The 17912-nt window shown below is 38.2% G+C and overlaps 1 protein-coding gene across 2 annotated transcripts in view; it reads left to right on the top strand.

Moving 5' to 3' along the window:
* The window catches only part of UTP4 (UTP4 small subunit processome component), a 25250-nt gene extending 7338 nt beyond the window's left edge, over positions 1-17912 (top strand). For both annotated transcript variants that reach the window (XM_016164667.2, XM_016164677.2), the window contains 12 exons: positions 1421-1632; positions 6491-6662; positions 6773-6864; positions 7993-8089; positions 8871-8935; positions 9806-9928; positions 10324-10480; positions 12071-12177; positions 13210-13305; positions 14827-15012; positions 16474-16584; positions 17706-17912. In XM_016164667.2, the coding sequence (XP_016020153.2) occupies positions 1421-1632; positions 6491-6662; positions 6773-6864; positions 7993-8089; positions 8871-8935; positions 9806-9928; positions 10324-10480; positions 12071-12177; positions 13210-13305; positions 14827-15012; positions 16474-16584; positions 17706-17822 (1535 nt within the window). In that variant the 3' untranslated portion in view covers positions 17823-17912. The remainder of the gene's footprint in view (positions 1-1420; positions 1633-6490; positions 6663-6772; positions 6865-7992; positions 8090-8870; positions 8936-9805; positions 9929-10323; positions 10481-12070; positions 12178-13209; positions 13306-14826; positions 15013-16473; positions 16585-17705) is intronic.

The raw sequence follows: 17912 nt of genomic DNA, 5'->3' as shown, positions 1-17912 counted from the left end.
ACATCATTTTTAGTAGACTGTCGGTAGGTTCTTGCAATCCAAAAATCCATGTCATTCAATTCTGGAAAAATTCTCGGAATCCTTTTATAGATGAGCTTCCATTTTCTCTTTCTCAAATGTTATTATTTGGATGTTAGCTTTTCTAATATTTTTATCTCTTTTTTGTCTCTTTGACTTTTTACTGTATTTCCTTGGAAGTTTGTCGTCTTTACCTTTTACTCCTATTATTGAGTTTTCCATTTGTTTCATTTCCAGAGTTCTTTTTGTTTTTTTAATGTCCTTTTTCACAGCATTCTCTTTTTCATTATATACTAACTCTTTTTGTCTCTTTAAGGCTGTTCATGATAATATTTGTCAGGTGTTCTTTATCCAGGCTCTGCTTCTTCCTTATTTATTTTTTCTCTTAGTCTGCCCCTGCCTTTCATATTAAGGCTTTTCTTACATGTCTAGTGAATGCTTTCATTACCACATGAGTGGCGCCTATTGTACATGAGCTTCACTGAAGAATGATCTGGCTGGACTGTTCGGAGAACCTCTGAAGTCAGGCTTTTGGGGGGGGTGGGTGTGTGTGTGTGTGTGTGTGTGTGTGTGTGTGTGTGTGTGTGTGTTGGTTATAAGCCTCAGAAATGGTTTTTTAGTCTCCTGTCTGGTGGTGATAAGCCTGGACATCAGCATTCTAAGAAGAAAACTGGTGTTCTTAGCTTTCTGTTAGTAAAATTTCATGTAATCTGTTTTCCATGTTGTAGTCCCATCCTCAGTTGTGCCTGATGTCCCTCTTTAAAATCTCCAGTCTTCTGTTGAGGTGGGGTTTTAGGAGTTGCCAAGCTTCTTAGGCTGGGCATCTGAGGAATCCGAAAGTTCCTTAAACTTTCTTTTAGCTAATCCTTCCTTTTCATCCTGCTTTCACCTTTTTCCAAAGTATGGAAGTCACCAGTTGCTCAGTTTTCTGAGGATTCCAAGTTGTAAATCAGGTGGCTTCTTAGCTTTCCCCCTTGTTGACTTGAGACATAGTTTCATGGCTCTGCTAAATGAGTTACCACTCCATGTGTGCTTTCTAGTTCCCAAAATTTTGTCAATGTTGTCTCTCCCATGGGGTTTCGGATAAGAACAGAATGTAATGGTTGGGTACAGTTGGCCAGTTTTAAGTGAAGTCACAAATGTCTCTTTTCCATTTCATCCCCCCTGCCCCCGCCCCCCCCCCCAAAAAAAAAAATTCATTACCTCCCCTTCTTCCTTCTCCCTTCCTCTCTTTTGGCAAACATTTTGGTGTTCTGAGAATGAGTTCACCATAACTGCTGTTTACTGGCTTGCCTTGTTTGGTGCTCAGGCAGCTAACTTAACATAGGCCTACCACAGGCAGTTTTTGAAGACTAAAAGAGAAACAAGTACCATTTAAATGTGGATTTTTCTTATTTTTCAGGGAGCGCTACTCATAAGATGCTCGTGGATAGGCAGTATATGGGTGTATCTAAGCGGAAATGTATCATATGGGGTGTAGCCTTCTTGTCCGATGGCACTGTAATAAGTGTGGACTCTGCTGGGAAGGTGCAGTTCTGGGATTCAGCTACCGGGACACTTGTGAAGAACCATCTCATCGCAAACGCTGATGTGCAGTCTATTGCTGTATCCGATGTGAGTATAGTCCCTGTTTGGAGCAGTTCCTGTACAATCTGAGGGATGGGTGGAGAAGGCCACGGCAGTGATGGCACCACACACAGTTCTCTAATTCTGAACGATATCCTGGACTGTGCATGCGAAAAGGCACATAATTTCCCTAAACTCTATTGTTTTCTAACAATTAATTAGAGAGTATTCTCTAAAAGATTAGTTAGCAGAAAGGTTTTCTTCAGATACTGCTCACCCCTAGTTAATTCAGGCTGATTATTGATAGGGCCTAAATATTCTAGAAGACTCTTGGGAGGCACTGTTTGCTCTCGTACAACTATTCTGCTTCCTATCTTGGGAAATTAGAAGATAATTTTATAGTGATTTTGAAAATATTAATTTTCTCATATTTGAGTGAGACTTAAGGAAATTTGTGTTAACAAGTGTGCCTCTTCCCTTTTGATAACCAGAATTCTTAATCAGAAATCTTTGGGTATTTTAACAGTGAGGTATGTAAGTGACTTTGAGGTTTGTTGACTAGATCTTTTATTCTTTACCTTCTTAGTTTGAGAATTATTTGCTATCTTAAATGTGAAAATCTAGTTTCTAGTATAGAGATCACTTATACTTGCTTTTCTTGCCTGTAAAATATTCCTATCCTATGAGAACAATTTGATGTCTGTTAAGCCATGTAAAACATTTAGATGTCACATATGAACTATAATAGAAGTATAAATTGAAATGAGTGGGAGAAATTTTCCTTTTAAAATAGAGTCTTGATCCAAAATGTTTATAATTATTAAACTTAATTATTAAATTTAGTATTATTTAAAGTATACTTACTCAAATATGCACATGTTTCAAAGACCAAGGAAAGTATATATTTACTGCCGTGGAACATTTTACAGGATATATTGTTAGAAGGGAAAAACAGAACAGTATTATAGTGTATAATATAGTACGTAACTGTATTAAGAGAAGGTGCAGATTTATATATTAAATAGCTTACATTATATATTTATATGTTAGATTTTATATACACACAATTTTGCCTATATATAGAATATCTCAAAAGATTTAAAAATGCAAATGGTAATTTCTGGAGAGGGAAGTTGTAGGGGGCAGGTAGGAGACAGGCTTAGTTTATGCTGTATACTCTTTTATACTGTTTGATCTTTTTTTTTTTTTTTTTGCCATGTGCCTACATTACTATATTGCATTGAGTCTTAGATAAAAGTAATTGTAAGACATGCCGTAATTTTGTTATCATGGGAAAGAGGAAACACTGCCAATTAAACTATGTCGCAACGCTTTTTTTTAAAGTAAAATTTGTATTTTATATTATAAGCATATAATATAAACTGATAATGTAAGTTTTTAAACATAGAATTTATATTTTACTTTAAGACTTCAACATAAATTTTTGTCATATCATTCTGTGCATGTATAAAAAGGAAAGTATAAGTGAAAGTGATTAAGGTATTCCTAAAACCTCTTTACATTCAGAGTGGAACTCTGAATCACTTTTTGACTCGGTCATCAGGATCCGTGTTTGCCAGACATGCCTTCCAGCTGTCCACAGTGTTGGTGATGATGGTCCACTCTGGTTCCATGCTTTTCTTTTATGCTTTTGACAACCTTTCTGATGTTTTAATGTTCTCTTTATCTGAAGATGTCATGCATGCTCAGTTTGACAGATTCAACATATCCTGATTTCAGAGCTATTATTAAAATGTGGAAAAATGTGTGCCTGAAAAACAATAAATTGTGGTTACTTTTTCAAAATTGAAAAATGAAATTGTACAAATCCCAGCCCTTAAAAGTGTTTATCACAGACCCTGCCATTGGGCAGACTTGGGTTTAAATCCCAACTGTACTACTCAACAGCTGCATACCTTCCTGAGGCAAGTTACTTCTTTCTAAGCCACGGTTTCTTCCTCTGAAAACAACGATGCTAGTGATAGATACCTCATAGTTCGAAGAAGGATTAAATGGGTAGTGCTGGTAAAGTGCTAAGTACAGCTTCTGGCACAGAGCGAGTGTGGTATTGGTATTATAATTTTCACATCTCTTTTGAAACTGATCCTAATTTCAAGGCTTTTCTCTACTACACCCTCTTGCCAGAACAGTTGATTGATTATTTTAGATTTCGTGTTATTGGATTTTTATTTACTAAAATGTGAATAGTGGCAAACACCCAGCCCTTTGATCTTAGATATCTTTCACCCTCATGAAGTAGGAGAGTATGGATTCCTGCAGGGTGTTGTAGGGAACATGTGCTTTCATTTACAGAGCAGTCCTTAACATTTTCTGTGTGAAGCAGTCACTGATTAAATTAGGGGACACACCGAGAGACAGACAGACAGACACACACACACACACACACACACGTACACATGTCTGCTTTTCTTTTGCTTCATTCCTGCTGGGCCCCGAGAGAGCCCTTCTTTTCTTTTCCTTTTCAGTTCTTTTATAATTCTACTCAGGCAAAGAGGATGTGGAGTGAGGGAGACCTGCCTTCCCAATCTCTCTCTGCAGGTGGGACTTTGAGCAAACTGCCTTTTTTTTTTTTTTTTTTTTTTTAACTGTTTAGTTGAAAGTGGAAGGAGAGTGTTTGAGTTAAGCTGCTCAGCCTTGGGCTACTGGTTTTCAATTAGTATCCTTAGAGGAGGTGAAAGGGAGGCTGGTCTGGACCACCTTTTTTCTCCACCAACATATGCTTGCAGGTAACCTCAAAGAGGCCTGGCACAAGGTTGAGGGGGTGGGTGTGCCCCAAGCAAAGGCTTTGGAGACAGGTGGTCATGTGTCTTTACCATGTCTCTAAACCTCTTGAAGTACCAGTTTCCTTGTCTGTGTAAATGGCTCTTAAATGATTAGAAGAAAATAAAGGTAAGATCATAACTCATATAAACATGAAATGGAAATATGTCAGATTTTCTGTAACTCTTAACTAAGAAAACTGGTAAGATGTTGCAAGCACTTCAAAGGAGAATTCAGAGAACACAGAACTATATAAGGCCATTAGGTATGCTGAAATGAGTTTTTAGATTGTTGCAAGACTCAGTGTCTACAGGGCAATAATCAGTTGCATTCCATCAGGCAAAATTTTTTCTATGCAAAAGAATCTTTTGTATCACTGTTTTCTACAATTTACAGAGTTGTGAAATAGACCATCAAAAGGCTCACTAGACCAGGACACCAGTACTTTTCATGCCCATTAAAGTCTTCCACAGTTTCTCCCAATAGAGTAAATGATGCTTAATTTTGCAGGTTATTAAAGGATTGGTGATATGACATATGTAAAATTTCTAGCACAGTAGTTGTGTATTTGATGGCAGCTCTATGCTCAAACATATTCAGACATCTCATTTCTCTCGGCTAGCTGAACAAGTCTTTATACTATTTGATTGGTTAACTACTGTTCCTAGTTTTTCTCACTCCCCTATCAAACGTCCTATCTTTTTATTTTTTTCTTACTCAAAGTTATGTGTATTTTTGCAAACTGGAGTTAAAGTGAAAATGGTCTTGAGAATATAGAGGTATTAAATAATTATAGATACACTAAGACCTTTTAAAATTCACAAATCACAGTGCTCAACATACTGGTAAGAGAAAGCCTCAAACTGGGGCAGGGAATCTCAGTCTTTGTATGCTACTTATCAGACCACATCCCCTTCTCAGCCCACCCTCTCTTCGTCTCTAAAAAGAAAACAGCATATTTCAGGGATTTTCAAACTTCAGTCTTTTGACTGCCAGTTTTGAGACCCCCCCCCCCATATTCTCAATATTTACATTAAATTTTTTTTTATTGTGGTAGAATATACGTAACATAAAATTTGCCATTTTAACCATTTTCAAGTGTACAGTTCAGTGGCATTAAGTATATTCACAGTGTTGGGTATCCATCACCTCTCCATTTGCAGAACTTTTTCATCACCTGAAACCAACTCTGCACCCACTAAACAACAACTCCCTATCCCTTCCTCTCCCAGCCCATGGTTACCTCCATCCTACTTTCTGTTCCTATGAATTTGCCTGTTTGGGTACCACATATAAATGGAATCATGTAATATTTTTTCTTTTATGTCTGGGTTATTTTACTTAGCATAATTTTTTCAAAGTTCATCCATGTTATATATAGCATACCAGAATTTCATTCCTCTTTAAGGCTGAATACTATTCCATTGTATATATATATACCTCATTATGTGCTGATGGACATTTGGGTTTTCATTTTTTGGCTTTTTGAATAATATTGCTATGAACATTGGTGTACAGGTACCTGTCCGAGTCCCTGCTTCCAAATCTTTTGAGTATATGTTTTCATTACTGTTCTCACTTGATTTGGTTTGTTTGTGTTTTTAGGTTTTTTTGCTTATTTTTTTATATGAATTAAACACCTTTTCTACTTCTAGGTATAGGATTATTGGTATTTTTATTAGGTTATGTAGAACTTAAAAATAAATTTCCTATTCAAGAATATGGTATGGATTTCTTTGTTTAGGCCATTTTTCATTTCTTTTAGAAGGATGTAGGTTTTTTTTCCTTGTATAAGCCTAGCACATTTCTTGTTAAATTTATTTTTATGTGTTTTATCTTTTTGTTGTTGGATTTCTCATGAGGTTTAGTTTGTATATATGAAAGCGCTGTAACAGTTTGAGGTACATATTGTTAATTTCGTCAGTAGGGGGCACATTGTTATCTATGAGTGAGCTTGTTCCTATGATGAAACCGTTAGCTTCTGGAGGAAAAAGACCTCTGTAACTTACCTTCAGTTCTGGACATGTTTTCCCCTAAGCTGCCCAGATAGACAACCTCAGGAAATATTTTTCAAAGTGGGCCCTGTTTTGCTCACATGTACCTCCCTGATGATTTAATTTCTCAGCAAGAAGACAGTTTCGTGGTGGGCACAGCCGAGGGGACGGTATTCCATTTTCAGCTGGTCTCTGTGACTTCCAACAGCAGTGAGAAGCAGTGGGTAAGGACAAAGCCTTTCCAGCATCACACCCACGACGTGCGAACCGTGGCCCACAGCCCCACAGCACTAATATCTGGAGGTGGGTTGTGTGCTCTCAGCCAGGCTACTTTACTCTGCCCAGCTCTGATTCTTTTCATGCAGGACTTTTTCTAATTCTGATGCCTTCCCCCTGTCCTCTACCCTTCCCAGGCACTGACACCCACTTAGTCATTCGTCCTCTCATGGAGAAAGTGGAGGTAAAGAATTATGATGCTGCTCTCCGAAAAATCACTTTTCCCCATGTAAGTATCACCTCTTAATCCCCACCGTTTCCTTATCTCCCTGTTTCCCTGTCCCACAAGACTGAGCACAGCTCACACTTCCTGAGCACATCTGTAGCATTTCTATAGTCACCTGCCTTCATTCTTCTGTTTCTGAGGCAGGCCTCTTGCAAAGACATTGATGGGGGCCAAGAGATTTTACAGCAGCACTCCTAGTCCAGTTCCTGGGCAAATCATTCTCTTTTCCAGATAGTTGTGGATTATTGAGAGTTTATTTGTTTTTAAGGCTAGGCTCTTTATTATTCTGAGTGGGAGGAGGAGAATTCAGGCTCCCAGTGTTCCTTTTTAGATAAATGGACATCTTTTCAAGCTAAAAAAACCTTCTCCCCACTGCCAGCTTCTATATTCCATTCAACCAGTAAACGTTCCTGAGTCTACATCTTCATTATCTCTTGAATCTAGTCATTTCTCATTGTATACACTGCCATTATCCTAGTTTGGATCAGTGTCTTGATTCCTTTACAGTAGTTTGTTAATGACTTTTTATTTACATTTGTGTCATTCCAGCCTATTCTTTATTGATCTGTTCAGAAAGCAACTTTGTGTATCCCGCCATGCTTAAAAGCCTTTGGTTGGTCCTGGCTGCCTTCAGCATAAAAACCCAGTTCCTTGGTCTGGCTTATGAAACATGTCTTGATCTTGCCCTGGTCCTCACCTGTACTCTCACACACTTCCAGCAACCCCACCCAGTCTAGCTACTTTTTATTCTCTGTAATGGTCTTTTACCTTCGTGCCGTTTCACATGCCATTGCTCTGCTTGGAACCTCTTGCCCTGTGTTCTTTGTCTGAGTAGACTTTGCCAGTGAGCCTCATCTGGGCTCCTGTCTTTACCTCCATGAGACTAGCGGAAATATCCCTTATATTTTTTTCATGACGTACTGTGCTTAGCCATGTTAAAATTGTTAACACATGTACTATAATTGCCTATTTAATTCTGTGTCAGCTGTGGTAGTACATAGGAAATGTTTATTTGTTTATTAAGCAAGTGGATATCAGCAGTAAAAGATGTGCTAAGATGTTGCTGCTATAGCTAGTACTGAGGCAATAGATGACCCTGGCTTATTTATCACTTTCAATTCTTTGATATAGCGACGTCTCATTTCCTGTTCAAAAAAGAGGCAGCTTCTCCTCTTCCAGTTTTCTCATCACTTGGATCTTTGGCGACTGGGATCTACAGTTGCAACAGGTAAAACGGGAGAGTTTTTTCCAGTTAGAAAACTGGAGAAAGAAGCCAGAAATTAAAATTATAATTGATATTCTACTTAGGGAGGTAGATTTTTGTATCTGTTAGAACTCGTGGTTTTCCCACCAACTAGACAGAGCAAAGGAGTTTGCTTCAGAGTATTAGAATAGTTAGCAGGATACTAGATTATCTTGTAAAAGTTAGTGATTCCATATGGTAGAATAGGGTAGTAGAGGGGGTGCCAAATGTAGTGGAGGTGAGTGTTGTAGAATCATAGTTTGCCATGGCTTGACTGGGATCAAAACAGGATATTGAAAAATGACAAGATTTAAGGTGGGATAGTTACAGTCCTGCGTGAAAAAGGTCACGTGGATCTTCTGTTACTGGGGTGGCAGCCTAGCGGCCTTTTATATGACTTGTTAAGGAAATGTTTGGGTTCTGTTGCTTTATATTAGGTTAGGTTTATATTAGATTTAGGTTCCAAAATGAGCAAATAAAATTAAACTTGAGGCCAAACAACCTTTACTTCCACCCACCTACATGCCTGGCTGTAGGGTAGAGCTTCAGCAAATTAGCGATGTGTACTGTAGGCCATGTTCCAGGCACCCAAATAGAAGCTAAGAAAATGTTCATGGCGTATGTCCCCAGAAAACCGGATGTGCTAAGTCAGTAGTTTTTCTGATTTCCCACTGGTAGAGGTTCCATTCTACCCAGAAGAAAAAAAATGTATATGCAAATAACCATTCTTTGAGAAGAAACACCTCAGGGAAATTTCTTATTTTAGGAAAGCATGGGGATACTCTGCCACTTTCTAAAGATGCAGATCATTTGCTGCACCTCAAGACAAAGGTAAGGAAGTTTTACTGCGTTCAGACTCTGAAATCCGGAGTTTCTCATCCTCAGTTTTTGAGAATTAGTTATCATAAACTGTATAAAAGCTAAAGTAATTTGAAGTACTGTGTTGACAGAACTGAGTTTCCTGTTGGGCATTCAAAATTTATTGGATGAATGAATACAGGAAATTAGTTTTTCTTTTTTTGGTATTACCATGAAAATAACATATATGTGTATGTATATTTAACTCAAATGGTACAAAAGAATATGCAATGAAAAATGAGCTCCCTTCTTACCCTAAATCTCCGGTCCCTCCAGAGATAATCATTGCCAATAGTTTCTTGCATATCCTCCCAGAAAAAAATTTCACTCGTGTGCATGTGTATATATTCTTTCTTTCTATAGTAATGCGAATATACAATACAAACTTCTTTGTATCCTTTCCAAAAAAATATTTAATTACATAAGTATTTGTGAATGTAGTCTTACTGTAAAGAATTCAAACAATATTGGTAGTTTATATCCTTGTCCTCCTCTTTAATTCTAATCCCCTTTCCTGAAATAATTATTGTTAATTGATTAGCTGTAAAGTCTTCCACATCTTTTTCTAAGTGAGAATATGTGTGTGTATACGTACCTATTTACATTTAGCTGTTTCATGAGGTTTTTTAATTATAGATATTACATTAAATTTTTCCTTTGTCCACACCATTTAGATGCTCTGCTTCTGCAATAATCATAGTGACACACAGATAGGAAGTATCAGGGTTACGTGTAGGTGTTTGTAGATATGTCTAGAGTGACAACAGCTTGGGGGTTCATATCGCTGTGAACCTTGTCGTGTGAAGTTTTACTTGAATTCATCCTAATTCCTAACATTGCCAGGGCCCCGAGAACATTATTTGCAGCTGTATCTCTCCATGTGGAAGTTGGATAGCCTATTCTACAGCTTCTCGTTTTTTTCTCTATCGGTTGAATTATGAACATGACAACATAAGCCTCCAAAGGGTAAGTGATAAAGCAATATATGTTTGAATAAGAAGAAAATTTATGAGTGTGGTTTTTGTGTGAAGTGGAAATGTACTGGATAGCAGTCCTTGTTCAGTGAAGGCTATCTGGAGACAGCTGTTACAAAAAAGTCTTTTATTTCCACTTTGATTTGATTTTGTTTTTGGAGGAATAGTGAAGTGTCACAGAGTGGCAGTTAAGTTCAGGCTTTTGAAGCGATGAAGGAGGGAGATGTATAGGTTACCACAGGGGAGCAGTATTCTAGGCCCTTGGTCAGTTCGCTTCCTTAGAGACAGGACACATTAATGTAATTTAAGCCTGGCAGTGCTGATTTTTGATGACTTCTAGGTCTCACTTCTCTCTTTTACTGGTTTCTACTACTGGTTCACCCCAAGGTTTCCAAAATGCCAGCGTTCCTTCGCTCTGCTCTTCAGATTTTGTTTTCTGAAGATTCAACAAAGCTCTTTGTGGCATCAAATCAAGGGTCTCTACATATCATTCAGCTGTTGGAAGGAAATTTCAAGCACCTGCATACTTTCCAGCCTCAGTCAGGTAGGAATTTGGTAACTGGCCACGGGAGAGAACTGTTAGGGACATCAGTGTATGATGTATCTTTTTTTCCCCTCCTTTTAAACTTCATTAATAGTTGGTGGTTCATTAATGCTCTTCTCTCTGCAAATATACATTCATATGTTTGCAATTTAAAGTAGGAGGAGATATTTGGCAAATCAAAATGTTTGGTGAGATCTGAAATGTTCCTCACAGCTACTCTTTTTCTCACTGATCTTTTGATTCCTTATTTGGAACCAGAGAAGTTTCATCACCCTTCTTAGAGCTTTTGTTTGTTAGAAGGACAAGAAGGAAGTTAAAATCATCTGTAATCCTGACACCCAGAAATGACTTCTGTTAAAATTTTTATAAATTTTCAATATGTGTTGTATATAGTTATTTTACGGACCTGTTAGTTTGTTGGTTGTTTTTATAAAGATGAACTTACACATAGAGTTTCATTACCCATCATATAATGTTTGTGACTGTTTTTCCATGTTCTTCGACAACTGGAATATGCATGAATGGGTGACCGTGGGGGTAACTTGCTGAGTTAATTATTGAGGGCTTAGTACCCAGCTTAAGCTGGTAATTTTTTGGATGTTTCCTATGGGCCTTTTCCTTTCTCTCTTGCTCTGGATTATAGCAGCTTCACTGTCATTTAGACTCCATCAGTGTGGAAAATCTACTCTTAATTTAAACTCACTGTTCATAAACTGTTTGAGAAACATACAGGAAGTGAAACTTACAAGTTAAGAATCAGATAAAGTAAACTGCCAGTTTTTATTGAGTACCTGTATGTGTTTTTGTTATAAAACTTAAAACTCTTTATCTTGAATTTAGCACCCCTTAAAATTAGGCTCTGCACATGTATATAATTTTATTTTTTTCTTCTCTCACATTTCACTTTTCCTTTATAGTCAAGATGGTTTCTTCACAAACTGCAAACCTATGTATTTCAGTCCTCGTCACTTAGCTCATGTTCTCCATCCTTTTCTACCTACCTGACCCATCCTTTAGCATCTGGTTTATTTCTTTATTGTTTGGTGGTATTATTTGCAGCACATATTTGGCATATAGCGTCACTCTATGATTTTTGTACCACATGAGTTTTCGTGTTGCCACAGTAGTTTAAAATCCCCTGCTGACAAAGATGGCTCATGTACTCCCATGCCCCCTTCGTGCTAAATATGCAACAGGTACCCAATAAATTAAAGATATGCTTCAAGTGTATTAAATTGGCTCTTTGTCCCTAACTTTGATTAAACACAATTTGGTAGGAAAGGAATTTGAAACAAAGTATAGATTTTAGTGGTAGCTATTACCCTGATTCTTCATTCCCATGGTAGACTTGGCCCTGAGCAAGTGATATGTTCAGATTTATCTCTCTGGCTCTTCTTTACATGAAGGATGGCTAATTAAATGAAAATAGTAGACAGATTAATTTATCCAGAAGTTATTTGCAAAATTATCAAGAAATTATCCTATCAGTAATTTAAATTATCCTATCAGTCTTATTGGCTTTTGCCATCATCTTCAGGGCAGGGCTGGGTGTCGACGCTGAATTCAGATTTAACTGTTCTGTCCTCATAGGAACAGTGGAGTCCATGTGTCTTTTGGCCGTTAGTCCAGATGGGAATTGGCTAGCTGCGTCAGGTACCAGTGCTGGAGTCCATGTGTACAGCGTAAAACGTCTAAAGGTGAGCTTTGGGTTTAATAGCAGCAAACAGGAGGAAGTTAGCCTTGAAGTTACAAGACCCAAGGCCAACCGGCATGACCCAGAAAACTACGAGACTTTTTTTTCAAACGAAGAATTTTTCCTGTTTTACTCATTTAGAACCTAGAAGCTATAATCTGTCACAATAAAATCAGTCAGTGGGAACAATGAAACCGCTGGTGCACAGAAATTTGAAATTAAGGATTCATGGGTGATGAATCCACATCTAGGTTTTTCCTATATTTTGGAGTGGAAAATTCTGACTTATCCAGATGAATAGTTGCAGATAGTAAGTTTTCTTTAATAACTCTCCTTGTAATCTCAAGGTATTTTTTAAATTTAGTAAAACCAGAAATTTGACAAAGGAATAGCACGAAAACATTTTTATTAATCAATATCGATATTGTCATTCATATGTGGAATCATTAATGATCCCCTATAAGTCTTCGTCTTCATTATAAAAGTTAGATAAGAACTACCCAAGACTTAAAATAGGCATTAAAAGTTCATAGAACCCCAAACTGTAGCACTTAATGGGTTTATATGTTAACTGCATAATTTAATCTTTAATACATTGTGGCAAGAGCATGTAATGTTTGCTCTTTGAGCCTCGCCTAGCATTTAAAAATGTATTCCTGTGTAGTAGCATACATGCATTACAATTGTACACAAGTGTCCGTGCCTAGGCATTGATTTCTTTTAAATCCGGTGGTAAGTTATAAATTTTCCGTTTAATGGTATATTTCTGAGCAATTCACACAGATGTAGAGAGCAAGGAAGGCTTTACTCTAGAGTTCTCTGCAGATGCTTTCAGTTTTGTAAGCAATTAAACATACATTTTTTAAAATGAAGTTAACGTTTATTTGGGGGGGAAATATGTGATGTTCATGGGAACTTCCATAGAACTCTTTGAGTTCCAAAGAACATTATTTAAATAATTGATGAAGGCCACCCAGTCTTTCCTGAGGGGATGTATCACATAGAATTGCCTTTTGTTTCTGTTATTTCTTCCCAGCTTCACTGCACAGTGCCTGCTTACAATTTCCCTGTGACTGCTCTTGCCATCGCCCCCAGTACCAACAACCTTGTCATTGCTCATTCTGACCAGCAGGTAAGAGATTCCAGTGCTAATTCCTTCCTGTTGTATGGTAACTGAGAAGCTGAGATAATGACAATTTTGGGAGACCCTTTTTGTTTTAAGGGTCTTTCTCCTGTGCAAAGCAAAGCTTCTATATTTGGCCTAGGCAGATCATGGGCCAGTGGAATGTGAAGCACTGAGATTCTAGAGTAAAGAGGTAAAAGAAAGAGGAGGAATTTTGAAATACTAGTTTTACTGATAGTTTTTGGACTAGAGATGACATGGACTCAGATTTTAGACTGTTCATGGAGTAGGATAAGATTTTGAGAGTTAACAGTGACTAAAAGATCATTTAATCTTCACTTTTTGCAGATGAGGAAATCAGGCCATAATGAAATCAGGTACCTGATATCAGCCAAAATTGGTGTTTGGTCTGCTGCTTATCAATACTTTCATCTCTTCATTTGTAGACTAGGCATGGTAATACCCTCCTCACTGAGCTATTGGAAAGACTACATGTGATCTCAGAAGCACATTTAAGTAGACTACTAGGCAGACAATACTTGCTACTTTGATTAGCAGTTTTTACGTGCACATACGTGCACAAATACACATTCTATCCAAAAGAAATGAAATCTCTCATTTCAGTTTCATAATTCTGTACCCTTAACCAAAGACTGAAAGATTAGTGAAGCCAATCCTTATCCTTGTCACATATAATGATAATGTCTATCTGATGCCTTTTACTGGCAGTTGGTCCCATAAGTGCTTCAGTCATTAGAACTGGTGAGAAATTTTTTTATTGTCTGTTAGATTAGCAAAGTTCAATAGAGTTGATAATGCACAGTGCTTGAGAGTATAGGGAAACAGCACTTCATACATTACATAAATTACTGTGACTCCTTTAGAGGATATTTTGGCAATATCTTTAAATTTTTCTAATACACATAATCTTTGATTCAGAAGTTCCAATTTTGAAAGTTCTTCCTGCAGATAATATGCTTTTGGTTGTGTAAAAGACATTGATACAGAGATAATCATTGAAGCCTTGTTCGTAGTACCCAAAGATTAGAAATAACTTAAATGTCCATTAAACAGACGTGATAATAAACGTGAATGGATTATTATGTATTTTTCAAGGGGGGCATGAATGATGTGTATGTATGTGTGTGTGTGTGTGTGTGTGTGTGTGTGTGTGTATTGATATGGGTCAATCTTCATGATTACTGTTAAATGAAAAAGCAACATACGGAACAGCATGTCTGTATGCATAAAAAATCTCTGAAAAGATGTAAACAAGAAACAGCAGGCTACTTTTGGGGCAGAGAGATGCCAAGATTGCAGGGTGTCATTTCATTCTAAACCTTCTTATGCTGTTTGAATTATTTATTATTGTGTAGTTTACCTTAAATTAAAAACGAACAAAAAAAGCATAAGACTGAATGTGATACAATCAAGGTTTGTATAGATACTTTCTGGTTAGGAATGAGGGAACCCTTTGGTCTTTCTGGGTACCAGCCTTCATTTCCTCAGATGTATCATGTCCTTCCTCAGATATTTGAATTCAGCATCCCAGACAAACAGTATACAGAGTGGAGCCGGACCATCCAGAAGCAGGGGTTTCATCACCTTTGGCTCCAAAGGGATACTCCCATCACACATATCAGTTTTCATCCCAAGAGACCAATGCACATTCTTGTCCACGATGCCTATATGTTCTGTATCATCGACAAGTCGTTGGTGAGTTCTTCGCCACTATTATACATGCGATCATTGACTCTTTTTTACTTAGGAATCTTCAAGTTCTAAAAGTATCAAATATAATACAATAAGTTAGAGGATGGAGAAACAGAATAAAAGTGCCCGCTCTATCCTTTGGATGAGAGGAGCTTTCATTTTGCAGATTTTCTCATTTTTGTTTCCATGTTCATTAGGCTCCCAGGGGAGGGATGGGCCATTGTTGCTCTGGTTTTTGCTGATCTGACCATTTCTCTGCTTTGCCTACAAACACACTAACTTAAGGAGAAAAGTGATTAGGTCTGTATTGAGAAGGTGACCTGCATGGGGGAATACCATTGATTTGGCTAAATCACTACCACCTTTGCACTCTGAGTGACTGAATAATGTAGTTTCTTCAAAGGAGATACAAATTGTGGTTTTGACCACTTACGCTCCCTCCGCTGAATGTACTGAAATACTATCTGCAGCCTTTGAGGTCTGAAGGCCAAAGAAAAAGTCTAGCTAGGAAAATTCCATTCTTCATGCCTGTGATTTAGGTGGGATGTGAGACGGTTTTCAGTTCTAGATTCCATCTTCTGCCAGGTGCTGTTTAGGTTCACTCCAAATTTATGTGCATTTTCTGGGCAGGAGCACTGTGGGCTTTGGCTGTGCCTGTAATACACTTTGGGCTTAGATTACAAGCAACACACGGTGTTTTGGTATATCCGTGAAGGTGGGGGTGGAAGGAACATGGAGAAAGCATCAGATGGCTTTAACGGCAGTGTGCATGGTGATGTGTCACTGGAACTCTTCTCCTGGGCCCTGTGTTCTCTGGGCGTGGGAAGCAGAGCTGGCTGACAAGTACATTCTGCAATTTGAGTAATACATGAATGGCTCCTCCCACTTGCTTTCTTCTTTGTAACTCAGCCCAGATTGGCCCATATTTTCTCCCAGGCATTAGTGATAAGTCCATCACTTCCTCTTGCTGGGTAGAGCTATTTCCCAAGGAAGTCAGAGATGAAATATCACTTGCTTGGACAGAGGCCATCTCTTGAGGTGTCAGTGACATCAGTGGGGGTGGTTTGTGTTACAGTTTCTCCTGAGGAGAACTTCAGTCACTTGGTCTGTAATCTGGTTGGGGGAGAATCTAGAAAGCAGAGCATTCATGGGCTGAACTCCTGCAAATGCCAGTTTGTTTCTGTCACACCAAGTATTACTGACAAGACTGGCCAGAAGCCTCAGCTGGGCTCTTTGATCTTGCCGGCAGAGTACCAAGCTCTCTTTGCTGCATACTCCCACCCCCTACATATAGCTGGAGGAATGACTACTGCTCTCTTCTTGAAGTAAGGAGAGTTGGAGAGGTAGTAAATGTATAATATGATGGTTAGAAGATGGTATTTGCCTGAAAAATTACTGTAGTCTTTTGTTCTGTAGAAACCCAATAAAAATAACGATTTAAACAGTATATCTTTGTCTTTTTAGCCTCTTCCAAATGACAAAACCTTACTGTATAATCCACTGCCTCCTACGAATGAATCAGATGTCATCAGGAGGCGCACAGCCCATGCCTTTAAAATTTCCAAGATATATAAGGTAAAACATCTTGCATTGTATTCTGTACAGTTGGTTCCTTGTGATATTATTAAAATGTAATAATATGTCAAAATGTCACACTTATTTTTCATGCAGAGGACCTAGTTTTGAGAGACAAGTGACCTTTCTGAGGATATTTATGGCTGTATTTCATTGTTCTTGCCTCAGTGTGTTAGAGGCAGGCACATCACATTTAACCAAAATGAAACACATAGGGAGTAAGAATCGATGTTGGAACTCAGGTGGGGTCTTTCTGTTACAGCTGGATTTTATTTTATTTATTTAATTCCCCCCCCTCCTCTTCCACCCCTGACCTATAGATGTTGCTATTTCCCCTTAAGAACTGGATCTCTGAAGGCAGGGCGTCTCCTCCTACGTGCTCGTGGTGTGCACCAGGGGCCTGGCACACCTGGGGGGCCTGGCGCACCCGGGGTACGGGCTGTGGCTCCTCTGGGAGAGGAGGACCTAGCCCAGGACCTTCTGCATGTAAAGCAGACGTACTAACCACTACTCTATGAAACCAGCCCTAAAGCTGGATTTTAAATTCAACTTCTAGTTGGAGAGTATTCCACAACATAAATCTCCAGTGAATAGAAGTCATTGACTTGATTATGATTTTCCTTTCTGGGCTAGGCTTTCCATTGTATATAAAATAAATAAATATCCATTGAGCTCTAGCTATTTGTGCCACCTCAGAAGTTCCATATTTATACTTCCTAGATTGGAATGTCTTGGGCATCCTGGGACATTTTCTCAAGAATGTGCAAGAATGCAAGAATTTTTTTTAAGAGGGGGATCTGTGAATTATTCAAGTATGATTAGCTTTCTGATGCATTTGTAACTTACCATTTGTCAATAATTTTGGCTCCAAAGTCCTCAGTTAACACTGATTCCTAAGAAATTAGATTTTCTATGCAGAGAAACATGAAAAATCTTGCTGAATCTTTTACAAATGAACTGTTAAAAGCTCCCAACCTTTTCAACCATTTTGAGTCCTAGGGCAGGAGGAGCTGTTAGAGATTTATATTCCTCCAGCCTTGAATTAGGCTAACCTTTTAGTATCTATTCAGGACTTACCCTGGAGCCTAACTCCTGGTAGAATCATTCTCATCTCTTTACAGCCTCTACTCTTCATGGATCTTTTGGATGAAAGAACACTAGTGGCAGTAGAACGGCCCCTGGGTGACATCATTGCTCAACTCCCACCACCCATCAAAAAGAAGAAATTTGGGACCTAAAACGGCACTGTCTGTGTCCTTCCTTGAACTGCTCTACCTTGTTTGTTTTCACAAATCATGATAATAAAACAAAGTTATTCTTTAGGACTA

The sequence above is a fragment of the Rousettus aegyptiacus genome, unplaced genomic scaffold (genome assembly GCF_014176215.1).
Source record: "Rousettus aegyptiacus isolate mRouAeg1 unplaced genomic scaffold, mRouAeg1.p scaffold_m13_p_14, whole genome shotgun sequence".
Taxonomy (NCBI): Eukaryota; Metazoa; Chordata; class Mammalia; order Chiroptera; family Pteropodidae; genus Rousettus; species Rousettus aegyptiacus.
Note: the sequence above shows the minus strand (reverse complement) of the source record. Positions and strands in the feature narration are given on the sequence as shown.